This window comes from Rhineura floridana, chromosome 6 (assembly GCF_030035675.1).
Source record: "Rhineura floridana isolate rRhiFlo1 chromosome 6, rRhiFlo1.hap2, whole genome shotgun sequence".
In the NCBI taxonomy this organism is placed as follows: Eukaryota; Metazoa; Chordata; class Lepidosauria; order Squamata; family Rhineuridae; genus Rhineura; species Rhineura floridana.
This window is the reverse complement of record NC_084485.1, coordinates 98,727,056-98,747,470: the sequence shown is the minus strand read 5'-3', so window position 1 is coordinate 98,747,470 and position 20,415 is coordinate 98,727,056. Positions and strand designations below refer to the sequence as shown.

The window sequence follows — 20,415 nt, the reverse complement described above, 5'->3', positions numbered from 1 at the left end:
ATACATATAAACTGAGAACCTTAATATAAAATTAATCTAAAACCACCCACAGCTATAGCAAGATAAATTAAACTACCCCAGGGATCTTGTAGGCCTGCCTGAATAGCCAGGTTTTCAAGCCTTGGTGAAAACTTGGCAGAGAGGGGGCATGGCGAAGATCATAAGGCAGAGAGTTCCAGAGGGTGGGGGCGACAATCGAAAATGCCCTGTCCCTGGTCCACACCAGCCTGGCTGTTTTAACTGGTGGGACCGAAAGAAGGTCTTGAGTGGCTGATCTCATCAGGTGGCATATTTGTTGAAGCTGGAGGCGCTCCTTCAGATAAACTGGGCCGATACCGTATAGGGCTTTAAAGGTTAATACCAACACCTTGAATTGGGCCCGGTAGACAACTGGTAACCAGTGTAGATCTTGTAACACCGGAGTGATGTGATCACGGCGACGGCTGTTCTTAATCAAACGTGCCGCCGCGTTCTGTACCAGCTGCAATTTCCGGACCGTTTTCAAGGGTAACCCAACGTAGAGCACATTACAGTAGTCTAAGCGAGAGGAGACCAGGGCATGCACCACCCGTGGGAGAAGATGGACAGGAAGGTAGGGTCGCAGCCTCTGTATTAGATGTAATTGATACCAAGCTGCCCGGCTCACTGCCAATACCTGAGCCTCCATGGACAGCTGGGAGTCAAGGATGACCCCGAGGCTGTGGACCTGGTCCTTCAGGGGTAGTTTTACCCCATTGAGCACCAGGTCTATATCTCCTAACCTTCTCCTGTCTCCCACGAGCAGCACCTCAGTCTTATCCGGGTTTAGCTTCAGCCTATTTACTCCCATCCATTCACTTACTGATTTCAGGCACTTGGAAGTGGTCTCCACAGCCAACTCTGGTGAGGACTTGAACGAGAGATAGAGCTGGGTGTCATCCGCATATTGGTGACACCGCAGCCCAAATCTCCTGGTGATGGCTCCCAGCAGCTTTACATAGATGTTGAATAGCATGGGGGAGAGGATAGAACCCTGTGGCACACCACAATTGAGAGGCCAAGGGTCCAAAACCTCATCCCCCAATGCCACCCGTTGATGCCTGTCTGAGAGATAGGAACGGAACCACCGTAAAACAGTGCCCCCTATTCCCATTCCCTTCAGGCAATCTAAAAGGATACCATGGTTGACGGTATCGAAAGCCGCTGAGAGATCCAGGAGGACGAGGAATGCATGTTCTCCCCTATCCAACGTCCTCCTTAAATCATCTACCAGAGCGACCAAGGCTGTTTCAGTTCCATGTCCAGTCCTGAAGCCCGACTGGAATGGATCCAAATAATCTGCTTCATCCAAGTGTGTCTGTAACTGTTTGGCCACCACTTGCTCGATCACCTTGCCCAAGAATGGTAAATTAGCATAGCTGAATTAATGGTCTTAGCCTTTGAAAACTCATGTCCCAATAAGTATATTGTAGGATGATGCAGCATTCTATGTCATGTTTAGGACAATATACTAACATGTTTACTGTTTTAAATAAAACATGTAGCATCATTCCCTTCCCTCTTGTTCTATAGGCTTTATGATACAGGAAAGCTTATTTTCACAGACAGCCTGAAAAAGTATGTGAAAAATTCTACTATTCCTCCTTTGTCATCTTTCACACAGGTAAGTGAACTTAACAATAATTGTTGTACTGCTTCTTTAGAGAGTCTTCAGACTGCTTGGAATTTAGTGGACTAGAGTCTTTGTTTTCCAGCATTTCTGATCTCTGTCATCCACATGATCAGGGATTGTAGCTACATTAACCTACATTGGTCTCCTGATCGTCTATAATAGGAATGAGGAACTTCCAGCCCACGGCTTCTCCATTTGGCCTGCAAGGCCATTTTGGGCAAGCCACGCCCACCTGCCCTACACCTGAAGTCATGCAGATAAGGGTGGGGCTGGTTGTCAGGAGCCTTTGAAGCGCTGCACAAAGTGGGAACCTAGCACTAAGCAGGATCACTCTCTCCTCACATCAGCCAACACGAAGGGAGAGACATCCTGCTTAGCACTGAGCTCGCGTGCATGAAAAAGCTCTCACCCACCTGAACTCAGTGCTAAGCAAGATTGCCCCCACATCAGCTGATGCAGAGAGAGAGTGATCCACGGTTTGAAACAGTTTCTACCCCCCTTTAAAGACCACCAGAGCAATCATTAAAGGGATGGAGAGACTGCTTCCAGCAGCACTGCAAAATGCATTAAAACAGTTCTCACATGGAGGCCTGTTTAAAACAAGTGCCAGGTAAACCAGTCTCCCCCTCCCTTTAACGATTACTCCAGCAATCCAGCACAAAACTAGCACCTGTTTCTTCATTGCTGCTTGACACAGCAGTCCTTGTGCAAGCAGGTATTAGGTGTGGCAGGGATTGCTCTGTTGCACAAAAATGAAGGGAAAAAAATCTGTGTCTGCTTGCTTTGGAAAACCCACCCTGCACTGATCGTTTTAGGAAGTTGAAGGGATCCGTGAGGGGTGGGCTTTCCAAGCCTCCCCTTTGATTGCAGAGCTTGAAAGAGGGGTACGGGACTGCCTTTCCAAGCATAAAGAATTTTGACACCTGTCAATCATGTGATGTCATTGTGATGTCATGTGATTGACAGGTGTACTGCCCAACCCACCTCTCAGAGTTGGCCTGAGGGGGTGGGTCCAGATGAAGAACTGGCCCCAGGAACCAAAAAGTTTCCCTTTCCCTGAATTCTGTAGATCCTGCATAGCTGTTTCTCCAGGGTTATTTGCTGCTCTCCTAATAAGTCCACAACACTAAGCCCTCTGACATACAATCACACAATCATGTCTTGTACTCATCAGATACCTTTTTTGTGTTGCAAACTTAAATTCTGTCACATAGGAACAGAGTAACTTATGCTAGACAGGAGGCATTTTTTCTTTGATGTGAAATTGAGGGAACCATTGCTAGTGACAGGCAACACTGCCTGGGCTCAATTTCTAAATGGGCTGCCTAAACCTAGCTAATTAGAGCTTAATTCACATCTGCACCAGGATAATTCAGCAAGGCAAGGAGCTCAGAACAGGCGGGATAGAAATATTATTATTATTATTATTATTAATAAAATTTTCTCTGACTTATTCTGAACTCCTTGCCTTGTCAAACTCACATTTACATCAGTGAAAATCCAATGAAGCCTGGAGCCTTCCCACTCTCTTCATGAGTCTTTTCTAACCACCACAGCCCTGTTTCCTCTTCCCCAAAACTTTCTGGCAGTGATGATAGTGATGAGAAAGAGTGCTACTGAGACTTTCATTAGGCAACAGAAAAACTATTGCTTCAAGACCCTTGAGGATCCCAGAGATTCTGATGCCCACATTTATGCTGAGTGTATTTGAGTAGAAGTATCTTGGATTCAATGATTCTTCAGAACTGTAGTGAGGAGCCAGACACTGAGGGAAAGTGCAATGCAACTGAAGGCTACAGCAGCCTCCTTTTCCTAATAGTGGGCACTGAAGAAGAGGAGAGGACCGCAATGGAGGGGCTGCTCTAGAGGCCAAACTAAGAAACTAAGCCTGAACTTCAGAGAGATTTGATTTAGAAGTTCCAAAATCGATCTTTCATACTCTGAATGGCTATGAAATGATATGAGTGATATATCTCTATATCACTGCTCATCACCACTATAGAGAACATTAAAGAATACTAATTAGCAAACTCTAGAGCAATATGAATACATGCCTCACAGAGGTACCCTAAAAGTGGGGAGAGGGGCAGGAAACCTATGGCCTGCCAGGTGTTGTTGGACTCCAGGTCCCATCAGCCCCAGCCAGCATGGCCAATGGTCAGGGATGATGGGAGCTGTAGTCCAGAAAACATCTGGAAGGAATCAGGTCACTGCTGCACTAACCATTTTGATATGGAACATAATTTAATACTGCCTTGTTTAGCCTGCTATAGTTGCCATCACCTCTCAGATTACACACTACATGAGCGTTATGTGATTAATAGACCAAGTTAATCAGATGATTTCAGTAGCCGCTTATTTTGCATTATTTGCTTAACATGCAGAGTAGAGAATTTATGAGATTCATGTGCAATGCAATCATTTCCATTTTTTATTACCAGCATGCCATAACGCATATGAAAGTAGCATACATGCCCCCATTGATGGAGATGGGCCCTGACCCATTGTTTATACAGTTTGAATTCTCTGTCAGTGATCAGCAGGATGGAATGATGACTGGTCTCCTCTTTAACATCACAGTGATGCCTGTGGATGATGAAGCACCTGAGGTATTTACGAAGAATCCTAAGTTACTGCTAGCCTGTGATGCCATCTTAATTATTTTTATGCTTGTAAAGCAGGGTTGGGGAACCTGTGGCCCTCCTGATGTTGCTGTTCTCCAGTTGCCATCAGTCCCAGCCAGCATGGCTAATGGTCAGGGATGGTGGCAGTTGCAGTCCAGCAACATCTGGAAGGCACAGGTTCCCCACCCATGCAGTAGAGAGTATCCAAAATGTTGGGTTATCTAAGCATTTGGATAATAAAAGTTTAAATAAATCTGAGAATGTAGTCTGGTAAAATATTGGCATGTTGCTTTCAATGCCATTCATGCATTATGCTATTATGATTGCAATCTTATACACACTTACCTAATCAGGCTATCATGTTGGGCTAGGACTGAAGAGACCCAGGTTCAAACCCCCACATAGCCACAACTCATTGGGCCATTCAGTATTTCTCAGCATAATCCATGTCCCAGTGTTATTGTGAGCTCAAAATGGAGGGGAGAAAGCTAAATACATGCCCCTGAGCTCCTTGGACAAATGTCAGGAAACAAATATAGAGAATAAATAAATAACCTGAAGTAAATCCCATTGAAATGGAATTTACTTCTGAGTAGACAAAAATAGGATTGTGCTGTAAATGAAATGAATGTACAGTTGGTTGGTTTGCATTACTTATTCTGCTTCCATGGATGAAGCAAGGTGCTGAACAGTAGCGATGTGGAGAATTCTAGAAATGGCAGACTTTGGAAGTTGCTCAGCTTTTATGTACCCTGCATAGAAATGCTAATGATTAAGTGGTGCGTGTGTGAGCCCAGCCCTACATCTGAATTTTACTTTGGCTCACAATCACTTGGTCCAAATCCTCTCTTCTTCCAGTTTATTTATTTATTTTATTTATTTATTTAATTACATTTCTAGACCGCCCTATAGCAGAAAGCTCTCAGGGCGGTGTACAACAAATAAAATCACAATTAAAATATGAGCAAGTGTGAAAAATATAATACAATTATAAAAACATTAAACATGATAAAAATCCGAAATAGAATTGCCATTGAGTTTATAAATTAAAATCCATATTAGGTTTAAAATTAAATTTAAAATGTTTAAAAAGCCTGGGCGAAAAGGTAGGTTTTTACCTGGCGCCGAAAAGATAACAAAGAAGGCGCCAGGCGTATCTCGTCTGGGAGGGCATTCCATAGTTCGGGGGCCACCACCGAGAAGGCCCTAGATCTAGTTGTTGATCTCCGGGCCTCTTTATGAGTTGGGACCCGGAGAAGGGCCTTCGACGTCGAGCGTAGTGAACGGGTAGGTACATAGCGAGAGAGGCATTCCACCAGGTATTGCGGTCCGATGCCGTTTAGGGCTTTATAGGTAAGAACCAACACTTTGAATCTGGCCCGGAAACATATCGGTAGCCAGCGCAGCTGCGCCAGGACAGGTGTTATATGGTCAAATTTCTTTGTCCCAGTGAGAACTCTGGCCGCAGCATTTTGCACTAGCTGAAGTTTCCGAACCGTCTTCACAGGTAGCCCCACGTAGAGTGCATTACAGTAGTCCAATCTAGAGGTTACCATAGCATGGATAACTGAGGCGAGATTCTCCCTGTCCAGATAGGGTCATAGTTGGGCTACCAGCCGAAGCTGGTAGAATGCATTCCGTGCCACCGAGGCTACCTGAGCCTCAAGTGACGAGAGGATCTAATAAGACCCCCAAACTACATACCTGCTCCTTTAGGGGGAGTGTAACCCCATCTAGGGCAGGTCGAACGTCAACCATCTGGGCAGAGGGCCCTCCCACCAACAGCATCTCAGTCTTGTTAGGATTGAGTTTCAGTTTATTAGCTCTCATCCAGCCCATTATCGCGGCCAGGCAGCGGTCTAGTACATCAACAGCCTCACCTGACGAAGATGAAAAGGAGTAGTAGAGCTGCGTATCATCAGCATATTGCTGGAAACGCACTCCAAAACTCCTGATGACCTCACCCAGCGGCTTCATATAGATATTAAAAAGCATGGGGGACAGAACTGAACCCTGCGGGACTCCATATTGGAGTACCCAGGGACTCGAGTAATGTTCCCCCAGCATCACCTTCTGGAGACGATTCCCGAGATAGGAGCAGAGCCACCGCCAAGCAGTGCCTCCCACTCCTAAATCCGTAAGTCGCTCCAGAAGGATACCATGGTCGATGGTATCAAACGCCGCTGAGAGATCAAGGAGAACCAACAGAGTTACACTCCCTCTGTCTTTCTCCCGACAGAGGTCATCATACAGGGCGACCAAGGCCGTTTCTGTACCAAACCCCGGCCGAAAGCCCGATTGAAATGGGTCCAGATAATCAGTTTCATCCAAGAGAGCCTGGAGTTGGCGAGCGACCACACGCTCTAGGACCTTGCCCAGGAATGGAACATTTGCTACCGGCCTATAGTTGTCCAAATTATCAGGGTCCAAGGAGGGTTTTTTTAGGAGCGGTCTCACCACCGCCTGTTTCAGGCAGGGTGGGACCACTCCCTCTCGTAAAGAGGCATTAATCACCTCCTTGGCCCAGCCGGCTGTTCCATTCCTGCTAGCTTTTATTAGCCATGAGGGGCAAGGATCCAGAGCAGAAGTGGTCGCCCGCACCTGTCCAAGCACCTTGTCCACATCCTCGAGCTGTACCAACTGAAACTCATCCAGTAAAACAGGACAAGACTGTGCTCTGGACACCTCATTAGGATCAACTGCTACAATAATGGAGTCAAGGTCCCGGCGGATGTTCATGATCTTATCACGAAAGTGTCGCGCAAACTCATTACAGCGGGCAATTGATGGTGTTATTGCGTCCTGGGGACCAGAGTGTAAAAGTCCCCGGACAACTTTATAAAGTTCCGCTGGGCGGTTAAGAGATGACTGAATAGAGACAGCAAAGTATTGCTTCTTTGCTGCTCTCACTGCCTTCACATAGAGTTTGGTAGAGACCCTCACAAGTGCATGATTACAGCCATCGGGAGTTCGCCTCCATTTGCACTCAAGCCATCTCCTTTCTTGCTTCATCACTCTTAGCTCCGGGGTAAACCAGGTTGCCAATTGAGCTCTGCAATGGAGAGGGCGCACCGGGGCGATCGTGTCAACTGCCCGGGCCATTTCTGTATTCCACAGCGTGGCCAGGGTTTCGACAGGACCGTCAATTCTATCAGCCGGAAAATTCCCTAGAGCCATCAGAAAACCCTCAGGATTCATTAGTCTCCGGGGACGGACCATCTTAATTGGTCCTCCACCCTTGCAGAGGGGAGAAGACAATGTGAGTCTAAACCTTAATAGGCGGTGATCTGACCATGACAAAGGAATAGATGTAAAATTCCTCACTCTCAGATCACCATCCCCTAATCCAGAGGCAAAAATCAAGTCCAGAGTGTGCCCCAACACATGCGTAGGGCCAGTAGCAAATTGAGACAGCCCCATGGCTGTCATGGAGGTCATGAAGTCCTGAGCTGCTCCAGATAAAGCGGCCTCAGCATAAATGTTGAGATCCCCCGATACCAAAAGTTTGGGGGAACGCAACAATAGATCCAAGACCACCTCTGTCAGCTCAGTTAGGGAGGCTGTTGGGCAGCAGGGTGGACGGTACACCAACAGTATTCCCAGTCTGTCTCGCTGACCCAACGTTATGTGTAGACACTCTAGACCATTAGCCACCTGGATAGGGTGCCTAACAAGAGGGATGGAACTTCTATAGACCACAGCGATTCCCCCTCCCCGACCCTCGGATCTACCCAGATGCTGAACCGAATACCCAGGTGGGCACAACTGGGAGAGATTAATACCTCCCAGATCGCTCACCCAGGTCTCAGTAATACATGCCAGATCAGCCGCCTCATCCACAATTAGGTCATGGATGAGGGAGGTTTTATTATTTACTGATCTGGCATTGAAAAGCAGCAACTGGAGATCCGAGGGTTGGCTGATAGAACTACCAGCAATCCTGTGGGTGTGGGGAGGACCGGAACACGTCACAGCCACCAGTTGTCTGGGGCGAGTTCCCCTTAACTGGCATGTCCTACTCACAGCGCCATACCTCCCATTACCCGTCACTACACTAATAGGGGCCCCCTTTGGTCCACGCTCCCACAACACTGTCCTCTCACCCAGGCACATAATAAAAATAAAATAAATAATAAAACTCATGGCATATACACACAATCACACACTCACTCATACAACCCACTCATACATTCAGACAGCACAGCAGCATCCGAGGGGCTTCAGCAACCGGCAGTCCGTAGCAGCTGATGTAATAGGGCCCCAAAAGCGATGGACAGCAGGCTATGGGTCTCCCAAGCCCCCTCAGCCAGCCGGCTTATATATCCCCTCCAGAGAAGGGACAGGTGGAACAGTATCAGGCACAGCTGGCTGAGTACCTGGAGCCTGGTCCTGCAAGGTGCCCACGTGCAGAGCAGGAGCCCAAGAAGGAGAGAGCAGAGATGTTGGCCAAGCAGCAGCAGCAAAGCAGGCAGATGGCTCTCCCTCCCTGGGCGGTGATGGTCCTCCTCCCTTGCAGGCACTGGATCTCCCAAGCCCCCTCAGCCAGCCGGCTTATATATCCCCTCCAGAGAAGGGACAGGTGGAACAGTATCAGGCACAGCTGGCTGAGTACCTGGAGCCTGGTCCTGCGAGGTGCCCACGTGCAGAGCAGGAGCCCAAGAAGGAGAGAGCAGAGATGTTGGCCAAGCAGCAGCAGCAGCAAAGCAGGCAGATGGCTCTCCCTCCCTGGGCGGTGATGGTCCTCTTCCCTTGCAGGCACTGGATCTCTTTACTCCCTTTGCTTACATGTTCTTGAATGTACCAAGTTTTGCAGCAGTGGGGAGGGAGAGGAAAGGAAGAGAAGGAGGGAAAGCAACATCTGAGCAGTTGGGGCTCATGGGATTTGTAGCCCAAAACATCTGAAGGGCACCGGAATGCGGAAGGCTGTTGTAGAGAGAGATGGAAAGTAATTGGGTTGCTTTGATCAGCAAACCTTAACCACATCATATGTACTCCTCAAGAATTGGAAGGTCTCTGTCATGTGGTACTTTGTTTACCCTTCCCCTTTCATACTTTATTGTTTAACTTACTCATTTCATAGAGTCTTGTTGTAATGAATGGGAAAGTGCAACTACCAAAAGCCTAACCTAACCGGGGTCCATTCTATCCCCAGCAACCTCTCAAACTAGAGTAGGGAAAACTCTATACATTCCACTATACAAAAAAAAAAAAAGACTGCATTTTAATTCTGGTCCAAGTTGGCTTTATCTTGACAAATGAATTAACACTCATATAGTGTTCAGCAGTGGACAGCATGGTGGGGCTGAGCTGCTCACCTGACCTCTGCCCATCTGAGTCGCAGGAGCATACTGGGAAGGAGAGAGGAAGGGGCGTTGTGATGGCATGGTCGACACAGTGCAAATGTGCCAGCAGAAGCACTGGATTGGCTCTACCAGTGCATTTGCACCATACCAGCCTTGCAGCTGGCTGTGTCCCTTCCTGTCCCAGTATTCTGCAGCAATCCAAACAGATGGAGGCCAGGGGAATGGTACATCCCAACCACACTGTCCACTGCTGATAGTACTAACTTGCAACACTGACTTCTTATCTGTAAAGTTCTTTTGAAGGAAAAAATCCTCTTAGACTATTGCATTACATTGACCCCTTCCATTATTTAGTACTAGCCCAGTATTTCACCTTGGCATCTCCTCTGTATTGTTTTTGTCTTCTCCAGGATTTCCTGATAGCACAGTGAGGGATTTAAGTTAACAATGAGGGATCTAATGTTCCTCACTTGCTTTTGTGCTAAAATATGTTTTGGGAATGTGATACCAATAAAACCTATTTTTCTCTCTCTCCGTTAAACTGGAGTCATTTTAAAATCAATCATATTTATTTCCATCTAGGACTTTAAAGGGGTCTGTTGGACCCCAATAGCAGATTGATGCTATCAACAACAAAAAGTGGAGAACGTTAGAGAAGAGCTTAGGGCAGATTCTGAGTAGTCATTGCCCCTCTCCCCCTACAGTATGGGAAAAGGGAAGCTGGTACTGACAACAATGGGCAATCTCCCCAAGGCTGGATCTTGTTGAGCTTTGAAGACTTTTCTGGAAAAGTCCATGCTTTTTGTGAATCTTTAGAAAAGGTTCAGAAAGGCTCATTCCATTTTGAATTGAAATGGGCCTGACTTCATCAATTTTTCTGGATGCCACTTCCCACCTTTGGCACCTTAAATATTATTACCACTGCTGTAAGAAACCTGGGATTTTTAACATGAAGATTCAGAATCTCAAACTGCTAAATTCAGTCTCCAGTTTAATACTGCACTTGTGTGGAGTTGCTGAATTTACATTCCACTTCTCCTTAGCAGAGAAACTAAATTCAGGCAACCTCATAGTTCACAACAAATTCTTTGTTAAATTTTTCATTTTTTAAAAAACACACACATAACAATTATTTATTAGCTTCATTTTATGAAAATGGAAATGGACTGCCTTCAGATCGATCCCAATTTATGGCAACCCTATGAATAGGGTTTTCATGGTAAATGGTATTCAGAGGTGGCTTTATAGACATACATAAATCCCTAAAAAGAGCAAAGGATTACTATACATATACACATTATAAGAAAAAGACTATATTAATGTTCATGAATAAATGAATACAATTAAAGAGTTAATAACTATAGAAATAATTACTATAGAATATAATAATTTTAAGTGTTGTATTCAACTAAATGCTGCTCAGAATAGGCCCATCAAAATTAATGGACCTAAGTTAAGTCAGATTCATTAATTTCTACAGGTCTACTCTAAGTAAAATTAACATTGGCTACCACCCTAACTTTTAAAAACTTGTTTCATAGAATTAGAGACCTTTGTGGTTTTGGTCTATCAAAATTGTTTTGAGCGAAAACCCCTTTTGGACTGCAGATTTCAATTATCAGCATTCTAGTACACACACTGTCCCTTGGAACAAGCTGTTATTCCTCTGATAGTGAAAAAAATGAGACCAAAGATTAACATCCACGCAGAAGCCAATGTAATTCTAAATTCAAAGTGTTTCTTTAAAATAGGCCTCACATACAGACTCTGCAATATGTTTGTCCCATTTTCATTCCTTGGCCACCATGCCCTCATGGTACTATCACTGAATTATTGGCTCTCTCTATTCACAGATAATTCATTTGGAAATACATAAACACAGAAAGGAACAAAGTTCATTGGGTTATGTGCTGTGATTTCTTCAGGTAGCTGTAGCAAGTAGAAAGATTTATGGTGTTAAATTATTGATGCTATTCCCCAAATAATAGTTAAGAGTGTGTTCAAATGGAAAATAGTATATTCAATTTCTCCTTTCCCCCCCTTTTCTTCTCTCTCTCTCTCTCTCTCTCTCTCTTAAAAAAACACCCTGTAAATTTTTCGAGTACTTCTGGAGTCATTCTATGAGCTGATTTTGTCAAAGTCATCCTTCTACCTGTGCCCTCTTAGCCTTCAGTTGCAAGAATTGCTCATTATTGTAGGTAAACCTATTTCCCCAAATCCATAAGTTTTTAGACATCAAAAACCACCAGATGGAAAGAGAGTATTTCATATGAAATAGAAAAGCTTATTTTAGAGCAGCTAATCTTTGCTTATTTTCTTTTCTCATAATTCCTGGGAGGTAGTAATCTTTCCTTCTTTTAAGGAGAAGGCACCTTTCTCCGTAATTTTTCTGTACCTCAGTGGGTAGCCTATGGCTTTCTTTTGCCTTCTTGCTGTGTCAGTACCTGGTAAGGAGATGATAATGTAAGGATTGAGAAATGCCAAATCTTCTGGAAAAAGTAAAGACAAAGGAAATCTTATTTCCTTTTGTGTTGGAGGCCAAGAGAAAGAGGACCAGCCTGTATTTTACATTATCAATATATGGGATTGCTCTGTGAGAATATTTCATGAGCAGCATGATGAAAACAAGTGCATCTTACATGGTTTCCTTCTACCTGCTGTTTGATTAATGAGTCAAGGTCAGACATATTATGTCTCACCTGCTAGTGCTAAATGCCTTTCCTAAAACGATTGCCCTCCTGAGAGGGCTAGCATCCTTTTCAGTGCAGGTTTTCCAGCTACATGCTGAAGATAATTGTTAGACTTGCCAGCTGGCTCAAGTAAATGCTATAAAGATCCAAGACATGGATTCATTGATTTGTTAGACACAAATGATAAGCCCGAAAGCCATCTTGAAGAGTACTTGTTATTCAGTTACTCAATCCTTTCTGAGCTTACTTTCTGAAGAGGGTTTAGGGTAAGGATAAGGGACGGGAGAAAGTTTGGTTTGGTTCAAATTTGATGTGAACCAGCCGACAGAATCTGCACTTTCTGAATCAATGCATGATCCAAAACACAGCTATCACTTGAAATTCTCACATCTCTGAATTCTGCAGCACAGTTCTCCAATTAAAAATGTGTACAAAAATGTGTATATTAGGTGGAAGTGTGCTGGAAAATGCATATATTTAAAATAATGCACAGAGGTGTGTTATATTAGGAAAATTGCCTGCAAAATATTATATTAAGTAAAACAGCATACAAAATGTGTATATTAGCAGAAATGCACACTAAAATGCTGACAATTTTTCAGGAATTGCAAACTCATGCGGTGAATTGAGCTTACAACTGGAAAAATGAGAAAGCAAAACTGACAGATTCGTCCATCCGTAGTAAGGATTGAATTCATGGTAAAATCAACACAGCAAAACACAGGTGTTTTGTGGTGGCTTTGCTCATCCTTTCACCAGATATGTTTGCCTTGATATTCCTATGCATAACTCAACATTTGGGGAAGGTACATAGCTCATTAATAGAGCATAGGCTTTGATGCGTAACTGCTTGGGTTCATTTCACAGCATCTCCAGTGAAAAGGATTTCTAACAGCATGGCTAGAGATGACCCAGAAGTCCTTTAAGACCCAGGTCCCTAGAAAGTCACTGCCAGCTATAGTAGGCTCTGGCAGCACTAGGTTAGATAGATCAATTGTCTAACAACACAGGAAAGCTCCATATGCTCTTTGTGTAGATACATTGTTAGATGCTGTATTCCATGTATATTGCCATGCTGTTTCTTAGAGTACTTCAGTGCATTTTGTGAGCTTATGATTGTTTTAGATATTCACCAGCCATCTAAAAATAGAGGAAGGTGACAGTTTATTCGTCACTGGAGAGCATCTAATGGTCACAGACTTGGACACAAAGAACAGTGATATCCAAATTGAATTGAAGAAATCACCTTCCCATGGACACATTGAACTACATGGATTTGTTATGCTGGAGGGAGATAAATTTACCCTTTTGGATTTACAATCTTCCAACATTAGGTAATTTTAATCTCTTCTTTAAAAATGTGTTACACATAATGACTCAAGACAGTAATAGGAGCCACTCTTCTTTAGTGTGCTTTTAAAAGTATTTTAGCAGGAATGGGGAAACTCTAGCTTATGGACCAATCTTGGCCCTCCAAGTTTCCCCATTTGGTCTACGAAGCTGTTTTGGGTGAACCATGTTCACTTACACTACATGATGTCATACATGACATCATATGGGGCAGGTAAGGCTGGGGCTTCAAAGGAACAATAAGGAGCTTAAAGTGAGCTCCAAATGGGTGCAGTTTCCATTGAAACTGCCCTTACAATGGAAGTGGAAACTTTCCATCATAGCAGCAATTTTGATAAAAACTGCTTCTCCATCCCAGCACGGCGCCTTGAACCTCTGAAAACAGGAGGTTTAAAGAGCAATGCAAGGTGCTTGCAAAAGGGCTTTCAAGTGACATAATGATATCAGGTGATTGATTAGCAGTGGGTGGCTCCACACATCTATCATATTTGGCCCTGCAGGAATGGGGAAAGAAGGATCCAGCCTGTCAGCCAGAAAAAGTTCCCCACTCTTAGATAACATTGTCAGAACTTCTCTTGAATATAGGGGATTTTTCAAGGGAAGCTTACCTGCTGTTAGTGATATTCTCAATGAGGAAGCCTTAATAAATTTCCAAGGAATCCCAAGGTTGAACACAGTTTGAATGCCATTGATCTAGTATTCAGTGATCAAATCAAATAAGGAAAGGGCTGTAGCTCAATGGAAGAGCATCTGCTTTGTATGCAGAAGGCCCCAGGTTCAATTCCACTGCATCTTCAGGTAAGACTGGAAATGCCCCTTGTCTGAAATCCTGAAAAGCTGCTGGTGGTCAGTGTAAAACAGGGATAAAAAACCCTTTTCAGACCAATTCTCTTCTGGGCAATTTTCCAGGGACTGGAGGACCAGAGGCAAAAGTGGTTGGAGCAATGAATGTAAATATTACCTTTGTATAGTAGGATAGCTACTCCCCTCCATTCTCCATCCAGGCAAGCAAGAGGCATTGTAAAGAGTTCAAGGGTGCATTCCAGGCAGGCAAAAACACTCAAGGGGATGCAAAGCAGGGCCAGTGAGGGGTGTGGCCTGGGTAAGGAGTGTGGCTTAGCAACAGTTCTGAGGGTGAGACAGAGAGATCCGTAGGGCCACATTTGGCCCCTGGGCCTGAGGCTCCCTGCTGTGGTAGAGGCAATGCTTATCTCTGTCTGACGTCTCTACAAAAAATGCATTGTGGTCATTGCCATATCACCAGCTGAGGGAGCTCATTTAGTATCGCAGAATCCTGCTAGAACTGAGCAGATTCTTTCAAGAGGAGTTGTGGCCAAGATCCAAGTATGTTAAGGCTATGAGCTGTAAATATGGAAGTTGATGGCCCTTATTCTTGACCAGCTTGCTTGTTCCAAAGTATAATGAATGGATGGCCAACTTCTCTGTAATTATGTTTATAAGGTATCAGCATGACAGTTCAGAAACCCTTGAAGACAGAATTATATTTTCAGCAACAGATGGATTTAACACTGCAGATGGAACATTAAGAGTACAGGTAATAACAAACTCAGTGATAAACTTTACCAAAGTATAATTGGAAGGTATTAATCACATAGTGGCTTCTTCAGCTTTGCTAAGTGGGTTTTTAATTTTCATTAATCTTCCCCTTACATTCCCACAAAGATCTCTATTTAGATTAGGTCTTATACTTGGGTGAAATATTTTTGTGATAGCTCTAGATTACCAAGTAAGAGCCAGGCTAGTAGACCCATGTATTAAAATCAGATCTGCTGCCAAATATATAAAGTGGAAGAATGGAAGTGGACAGGGAGCAATTGAAGATGCATTATAATGGGGAGAGATGAGCTGAAATCTTCTCCAGTCCATGCTTCCTCCATCTCCACCTCCACTCTGTTCTGAATCCCAGATGTTTGGAGGTTTTATCCTGGTGGAACTCCATAGGATGTAGTGTTTATGTAATTTGGGTAAGTTCTTTGGAGTGCTCAGATACATGTGCATAACATATCTAGTCCCTGCAAATCACACACTTATTTACACTGTAGGTAAAAACCCTACCAGGGCCAGGTTGGGCTATGCTATGTGTGCTCCATATTTAGCATGTGGATCTGTGTCTAGAAGGTGCTGGCAGGCAAGTAGGCCAGTTGGCAGCAAACTCCACATGCACAGAAATTGTTAAGTCTCCTGAGAATGAGGCAAAAAAATAGAAGGCTCTTTCATGGAGGAAGAAAACTGTTAAGAAATTGAAGACCAATGGACTGTGAGTAGATGTTCCTGTACAGTTTGGTCCTTATGGTGGGGTTCAAATGACAGCTGGGCACCAATCACTTTCCAGAATTTTGGCCTCTGGAACATTGTGCTTTTACTGCCAGGTTCTCTCTTTGTTTGGCTAAACATATTGCCCACATGCTTTGTTAGGCGTGTTGCTAGTTCTTTTGTAAATAACAACAGAGACCTAGGAAATCTTATTGAAACTTTAAAAAAAATTGTCAAAATTATTAGAAAACTTGTCTGAGCATTCATCTTTAATTTGCCTCCAACTTCAATTTAGACGGAATTCTGTGTGAACCTCACCTGTATTACATTTTGAATGATTTTCAGGGGTAAATTACAGGGCATTTATTGGTTAGGGCACAAATGATGGAAGGTTATATGGAATATTACTTGTCATGCTCAGCATGTGATGTAGCTGCCATGCTTATTGTAATTTGCAATGATGGGCTGCATTCATGTGATGCCATTACATCGTATATATGATCCTTGTTTGGCTGTAATCATCTCAAGAAAAAGCCTGCTCTTTTTTGTTTGTTTTGTTTTAAATGATGCTGGAGTTGCAGATCAAAGAAATGGCTGCAAATGATGTGTGAAAAATATCAGCAAGTTTTTGTGAAACATTTTACCCATTTCCTCTGTGAAGAATTTTGGCACAGCCCTAATTGATAATGCTATGGTACAGATAACAGTGGAAGACCACTTGAACTAGGGTAAAGAGTCTTATCATCTTGGTTATGTGTGCTCCTCCTACCCTCTCCTCTTCTCTCATGCTTGAAAGGAGTGAGGAAGCTTCTACTTTCACTTGAAGGCAAACTGCAGCTCCTCACTATTTACAAATGTGGGGAACTGTGGGTCCCCCCCCAACTACCATTACTTCAAAAAACCCCAGAATTTAACTGTTGCTAATAAAATGTTTTGTTTGTTTCCATGCTACCATTGGCATGGAAGAGACTTGACTGTTCACAATAAAATATTGGTGTTAATCAAAGAACTACTGAGGGTTGTGAACCAATTGGCCAACATTCCAAATTTCTGACAGATTGCAGTTTTGCAAGACTCAAGTATGGAATTTACAGATATGCCACATTAACTGAGGGCACTGATTCAAGACATACCCCCAGTCTCCTGGCCTGCCTTCCAGCCATGAATATCTTTTCTTTTTCATTCCTTCAAGATCATACCGGTTAATGATGAGCCACCAGAGCTGCAGCCTGGATTAAAATCAAATCTGGAATGCCTGGAAGGAGAGCGAGTCATCATCACTGCTGAATACCTGTATGCAACAGATGCTGACAGCGATGACTCCAGACTCACTTACATGATTGCCAGGGCTCCAACGCATGGCATGATTCAAAAGGATGACTTTGTGGTAGATAGGTTCTCTCAACGTGACATTACCCAAGGATCCATCTCCTATGTGCACACTGGTAACTAATTTTTAACGGGTGCCCATGCACTTATTAAGGAATATCAAAGGGTATACTTTACTAATTCCTTAATAAATACCTTTGGTGGATTATTCTTTGCTTTGAGTTTTATTACTGTTATTCGTTTGTATTGAAGGGCTTTCCACATTGTGTTTTCAGTAATGTTCAATGGTACAATTTTGTTTCCCATGAGAACTTATACAGAAAACCTCAGTTGTTTCCTTTGCTCTTTTGCCTCTCTCCCTCACCTCCCATGTAACCTTCCTCTTTTTTTCCACCACCATCTTGCTGTCAGAGAACGCTCAGCTGACCATTCCTATTTCAACAAACGCTAGTTCGCCTACATATGAAACAAGATAAAGATGGAGCAGCTTGCCAGTAAATAGCTTTCTGGGAATGTGGCTGCTTAAAAAAGCTAATTTAATCTAATTTAATCTGGATCATAGGAAGTAATTGCTTCGTTAGATTCTGCACTAGTCAGACGACATCTATAGAACTGTTCTGGATGCCACATTTTAAGGACAATGGCCAACTGGAGCATGTCCAGAAGTGGGCATCCAGGATGGTGAGGGGTCTGGACACCAAGTTGTAGGGGGAACGGTGGAAAGAGTTGTGTATGTTTAGCATGGTGAAGAGTCGATATATTAAAAGGAGACATGATAATGGTCTTCAGAGATTTGAAAGGCTGTCATAGAAAAGATCAAACAGACTTGTTCTTTCTCTTTCCTTCTCTAGAGTGCAGGACCAAAACCAGTGGGTAGAAATTGTAGGGAAGCATATTTGGGCTAAATATTTGGAGAAATGTCCTGACAGTAAGAGCTGTATTCCAAGACCTTGCTTGCAAATCCTGAAATAAGCTGGAGCTGGGCTACTTGACCTCCAAGATTCCTTCCAGTTCTTATAATTCTAGTTTATGTTGCTCCTTTAGCAAATGTTTTGTAGATTTAGAAACATCTGCCCTGCAGAGGCGGGCTACAGAGCCCAGCGGCTAGCTCGCAGCGGCATCTCGCTGGTGGTCCTGGGCCACTCGACCTTGGTGCTGGGGGCCATCATCCACGGCTCCCTCCTGTGCCACGTGGCCCAGCCTGTGCACACCATCACCTTGGAGTACACCGTGGCTAATGTCTTTGCGGTGGCTTCTGGGCTCTTGAGCGTTGCTGCTGGCATCCTGGTAATCCTGGTGTCCCGGAGCTTCTCCCACCGTTGCCTGCCTTGGATCCTGGTTGTTATCTCCCTGGCAAATGTCCTGATCTCAGGAGCCTGCTGCGTGGGGCTGGCATTTGCCATCTCCCTCACTGTTGTCAATGGTGGCCAGCATCTCTTTACTGGTTGCAACAGTTCTGCCCTTCCAGCTGATGCCCGCACTGTGATAACAAACGAGTGCCCTTTTGACACTGCCCACATCTATGACACAGCACTGGTCCTCTGGCTTCCTTCCTTGTTGATGGCAGCAGTGGAAGCCAGTTTGTCTGCCTGGTGTTGCACAGCCTCCCTCTCCGTCTGTGGAATTGGCCCCTCTTCAGCCTCCTACAAAGTGGTCCTGCAGGAGGTGGCTGCAGAGGAAGGCCATGAAGGGGAGCCTCACCACCAGCTTCTGGTTGAAATGGACAAGGAAGAGTGCTGCCTTCGAGGGTGGAGGGAAGAGAGCTACCCACTTTTGCTGCTAGACTGTCCTTCATGTTCTTGGATGGACAGATGGGCTTGTGTTCAAGGTGCAGAGCTGGCCAGGCAGAAATCTCCCCCAAATTGTTTTTTTTTAAGTGTTTTTAAATTTGTATATTTGTATATTTGTTTTTAATGTTTTTAATTGTTGTAAACCACCCAGAGAGCTTCGGCTATGGGACGGAATACAAATGTTGTTGTTGTTGTTGTTGTTGTTGTTGATGATGATGATGATGATGATGATGATGATGATGATGATGATGATGATGATGATGATGATGATGATGATGATGATGATGATGATGATGATGATACGGTTAAAGGACATCCAATATCTGGTACACAACGCAGAGCCTCTCTTTTTTCCTTTAAAAACCTTACTACAGTTTTGTGCAGTGCCAATACTATGCTAGCTCATTAGAGAATTAACATAGCGCCCACAAGGTGTGGAAGCGGCTGTAGTGCTGGTTCTTCCAATCCTGCTGGAGTAACTTCAGACCTGATCCATTTCTCTAAAGTCATTTATGTAGAATGGTGCAGAGATTTCCTTAGGATACAGGTATGCCCAAATATGAAGGGATGAGTCAGAAGGATGGAGGGAATTGGGCAGAAATTCCAATTTGGGCAGAAGTCACCAATTCTGAGAAGGAAAGATTAAAAAAGACTTAAGGTTTAAGAAGTGAGGGTGATAGTGGGAACATCTAGCCCTGCTAGATCAGATCAGATCAGTCTAGTCCAGCATCTTGTACCAACACAGTTACCAACCAGATACTTATGTGAAGCCCATAATGGAATATAAAGACAATAGCACTTTCCACAGCAACTGCTATTCAGAAGTATACTGGCTCTGAGATGGGAGGTAATATATATCCGTCATGGCATAGTAGGCACTGATAGCCTTATCATTCATAAATTTCTCTAATTCCCTTTAAAGCTGTCCAAGTTGGTGATCATCATAATTTAACGGTGTGCTGTGTGAAGTATTTCTTTTTGTGCATTCTGAATCTCCCACTTCAGTTTCATTGGGATGGGTCTGGGTTTCGTTTATTTATTCACCTTGTTGATCACTTTATATTTCACATCTGTGCTTATTCTAAAAATGCTGGGATCCTTTCCTGCCCTGGTGAAGCAGTGTGGACAGAGAAGGACAGTGAGAGGGGGAAAGTGGTGGTTTAAGACAGCGGAAACAGTCTGAGTAGATTGGGAAAGAAGGAACACTGAGGGTTGGGATTTTTTTAAGTTTAGCAAGGCAAAATAGTTAGATAGGTACAATACAGAAGCTAACACGGGTGCACAAGAGTCTTTTCCAAATCTCTTCTTGCTGTACTCATACTTCTCCCATTGTTTAAAACCAACACTTTCCCCCTCAGTGTTCCTCTGTCTCTGCTTTACTCAAACCCTTCCCATTGTTTCAAA

The 20,415-nt window shown here is 43.9% G+C and overlaps 2 protein-coding genes across 14 annotated transcripts in view; both read left to right on the top strand.

The window, feature by feature from the left end:
• Nucleotides 1-20,415, top strand: part of LOC133387765 (FRAS1-related extracellular matrix protein 1-like) — a 197,706-nt gene that overhangs the window by 32,434 nt on the left and 144,857 nt on the right. For 12 of the 13 annotated variants that reach the window (XR_009763554.1, XR_009763555.1, XM_061633224.1 and 9 more), the window contains 5 exons: nt 1,552-1,642; nt 4,093-4,260; nt 13,394-13,602; nt 15,080-15,173; nt 17,085-17,337. Coding sequence is in view for 11 of the 13 variants with exons in the window: in XM_061633224.1 (XP_061489208.1) it covers nt 1,552-1,642; nt 4,093-4,260; nt 13,394-13,602; nt 15,080-15,173; nt 17,085-17,337 (815 nt within the window). In the remaining 2 variants the exon portion in view is untranslated. Of the gene's footprint in view, nt 1-1,551; nt 1,643-4,092; nt 4,261-12,870; nt 12,928-13,393; nt 13,603-15,079; nt 15,174-17,084; nt 17,338-20,415 lie in introns of those variants that run through there. The other variant, XM_061633234.1, reaches the window with a different exon arrangement.
• Nucleotides 18,269-18,847, top strand: LOC133386468 (keratinocyte-associated protein 3-like; the record flags this gene model as incomplete). The annotated part of the gene is made up of 1 exon (XM_061630128.1): nt 18,269-18,847. A coding segment is annotated over exon 1 (579 nt), but the record flags the coding sequence as incomplete, so codon positions are not given.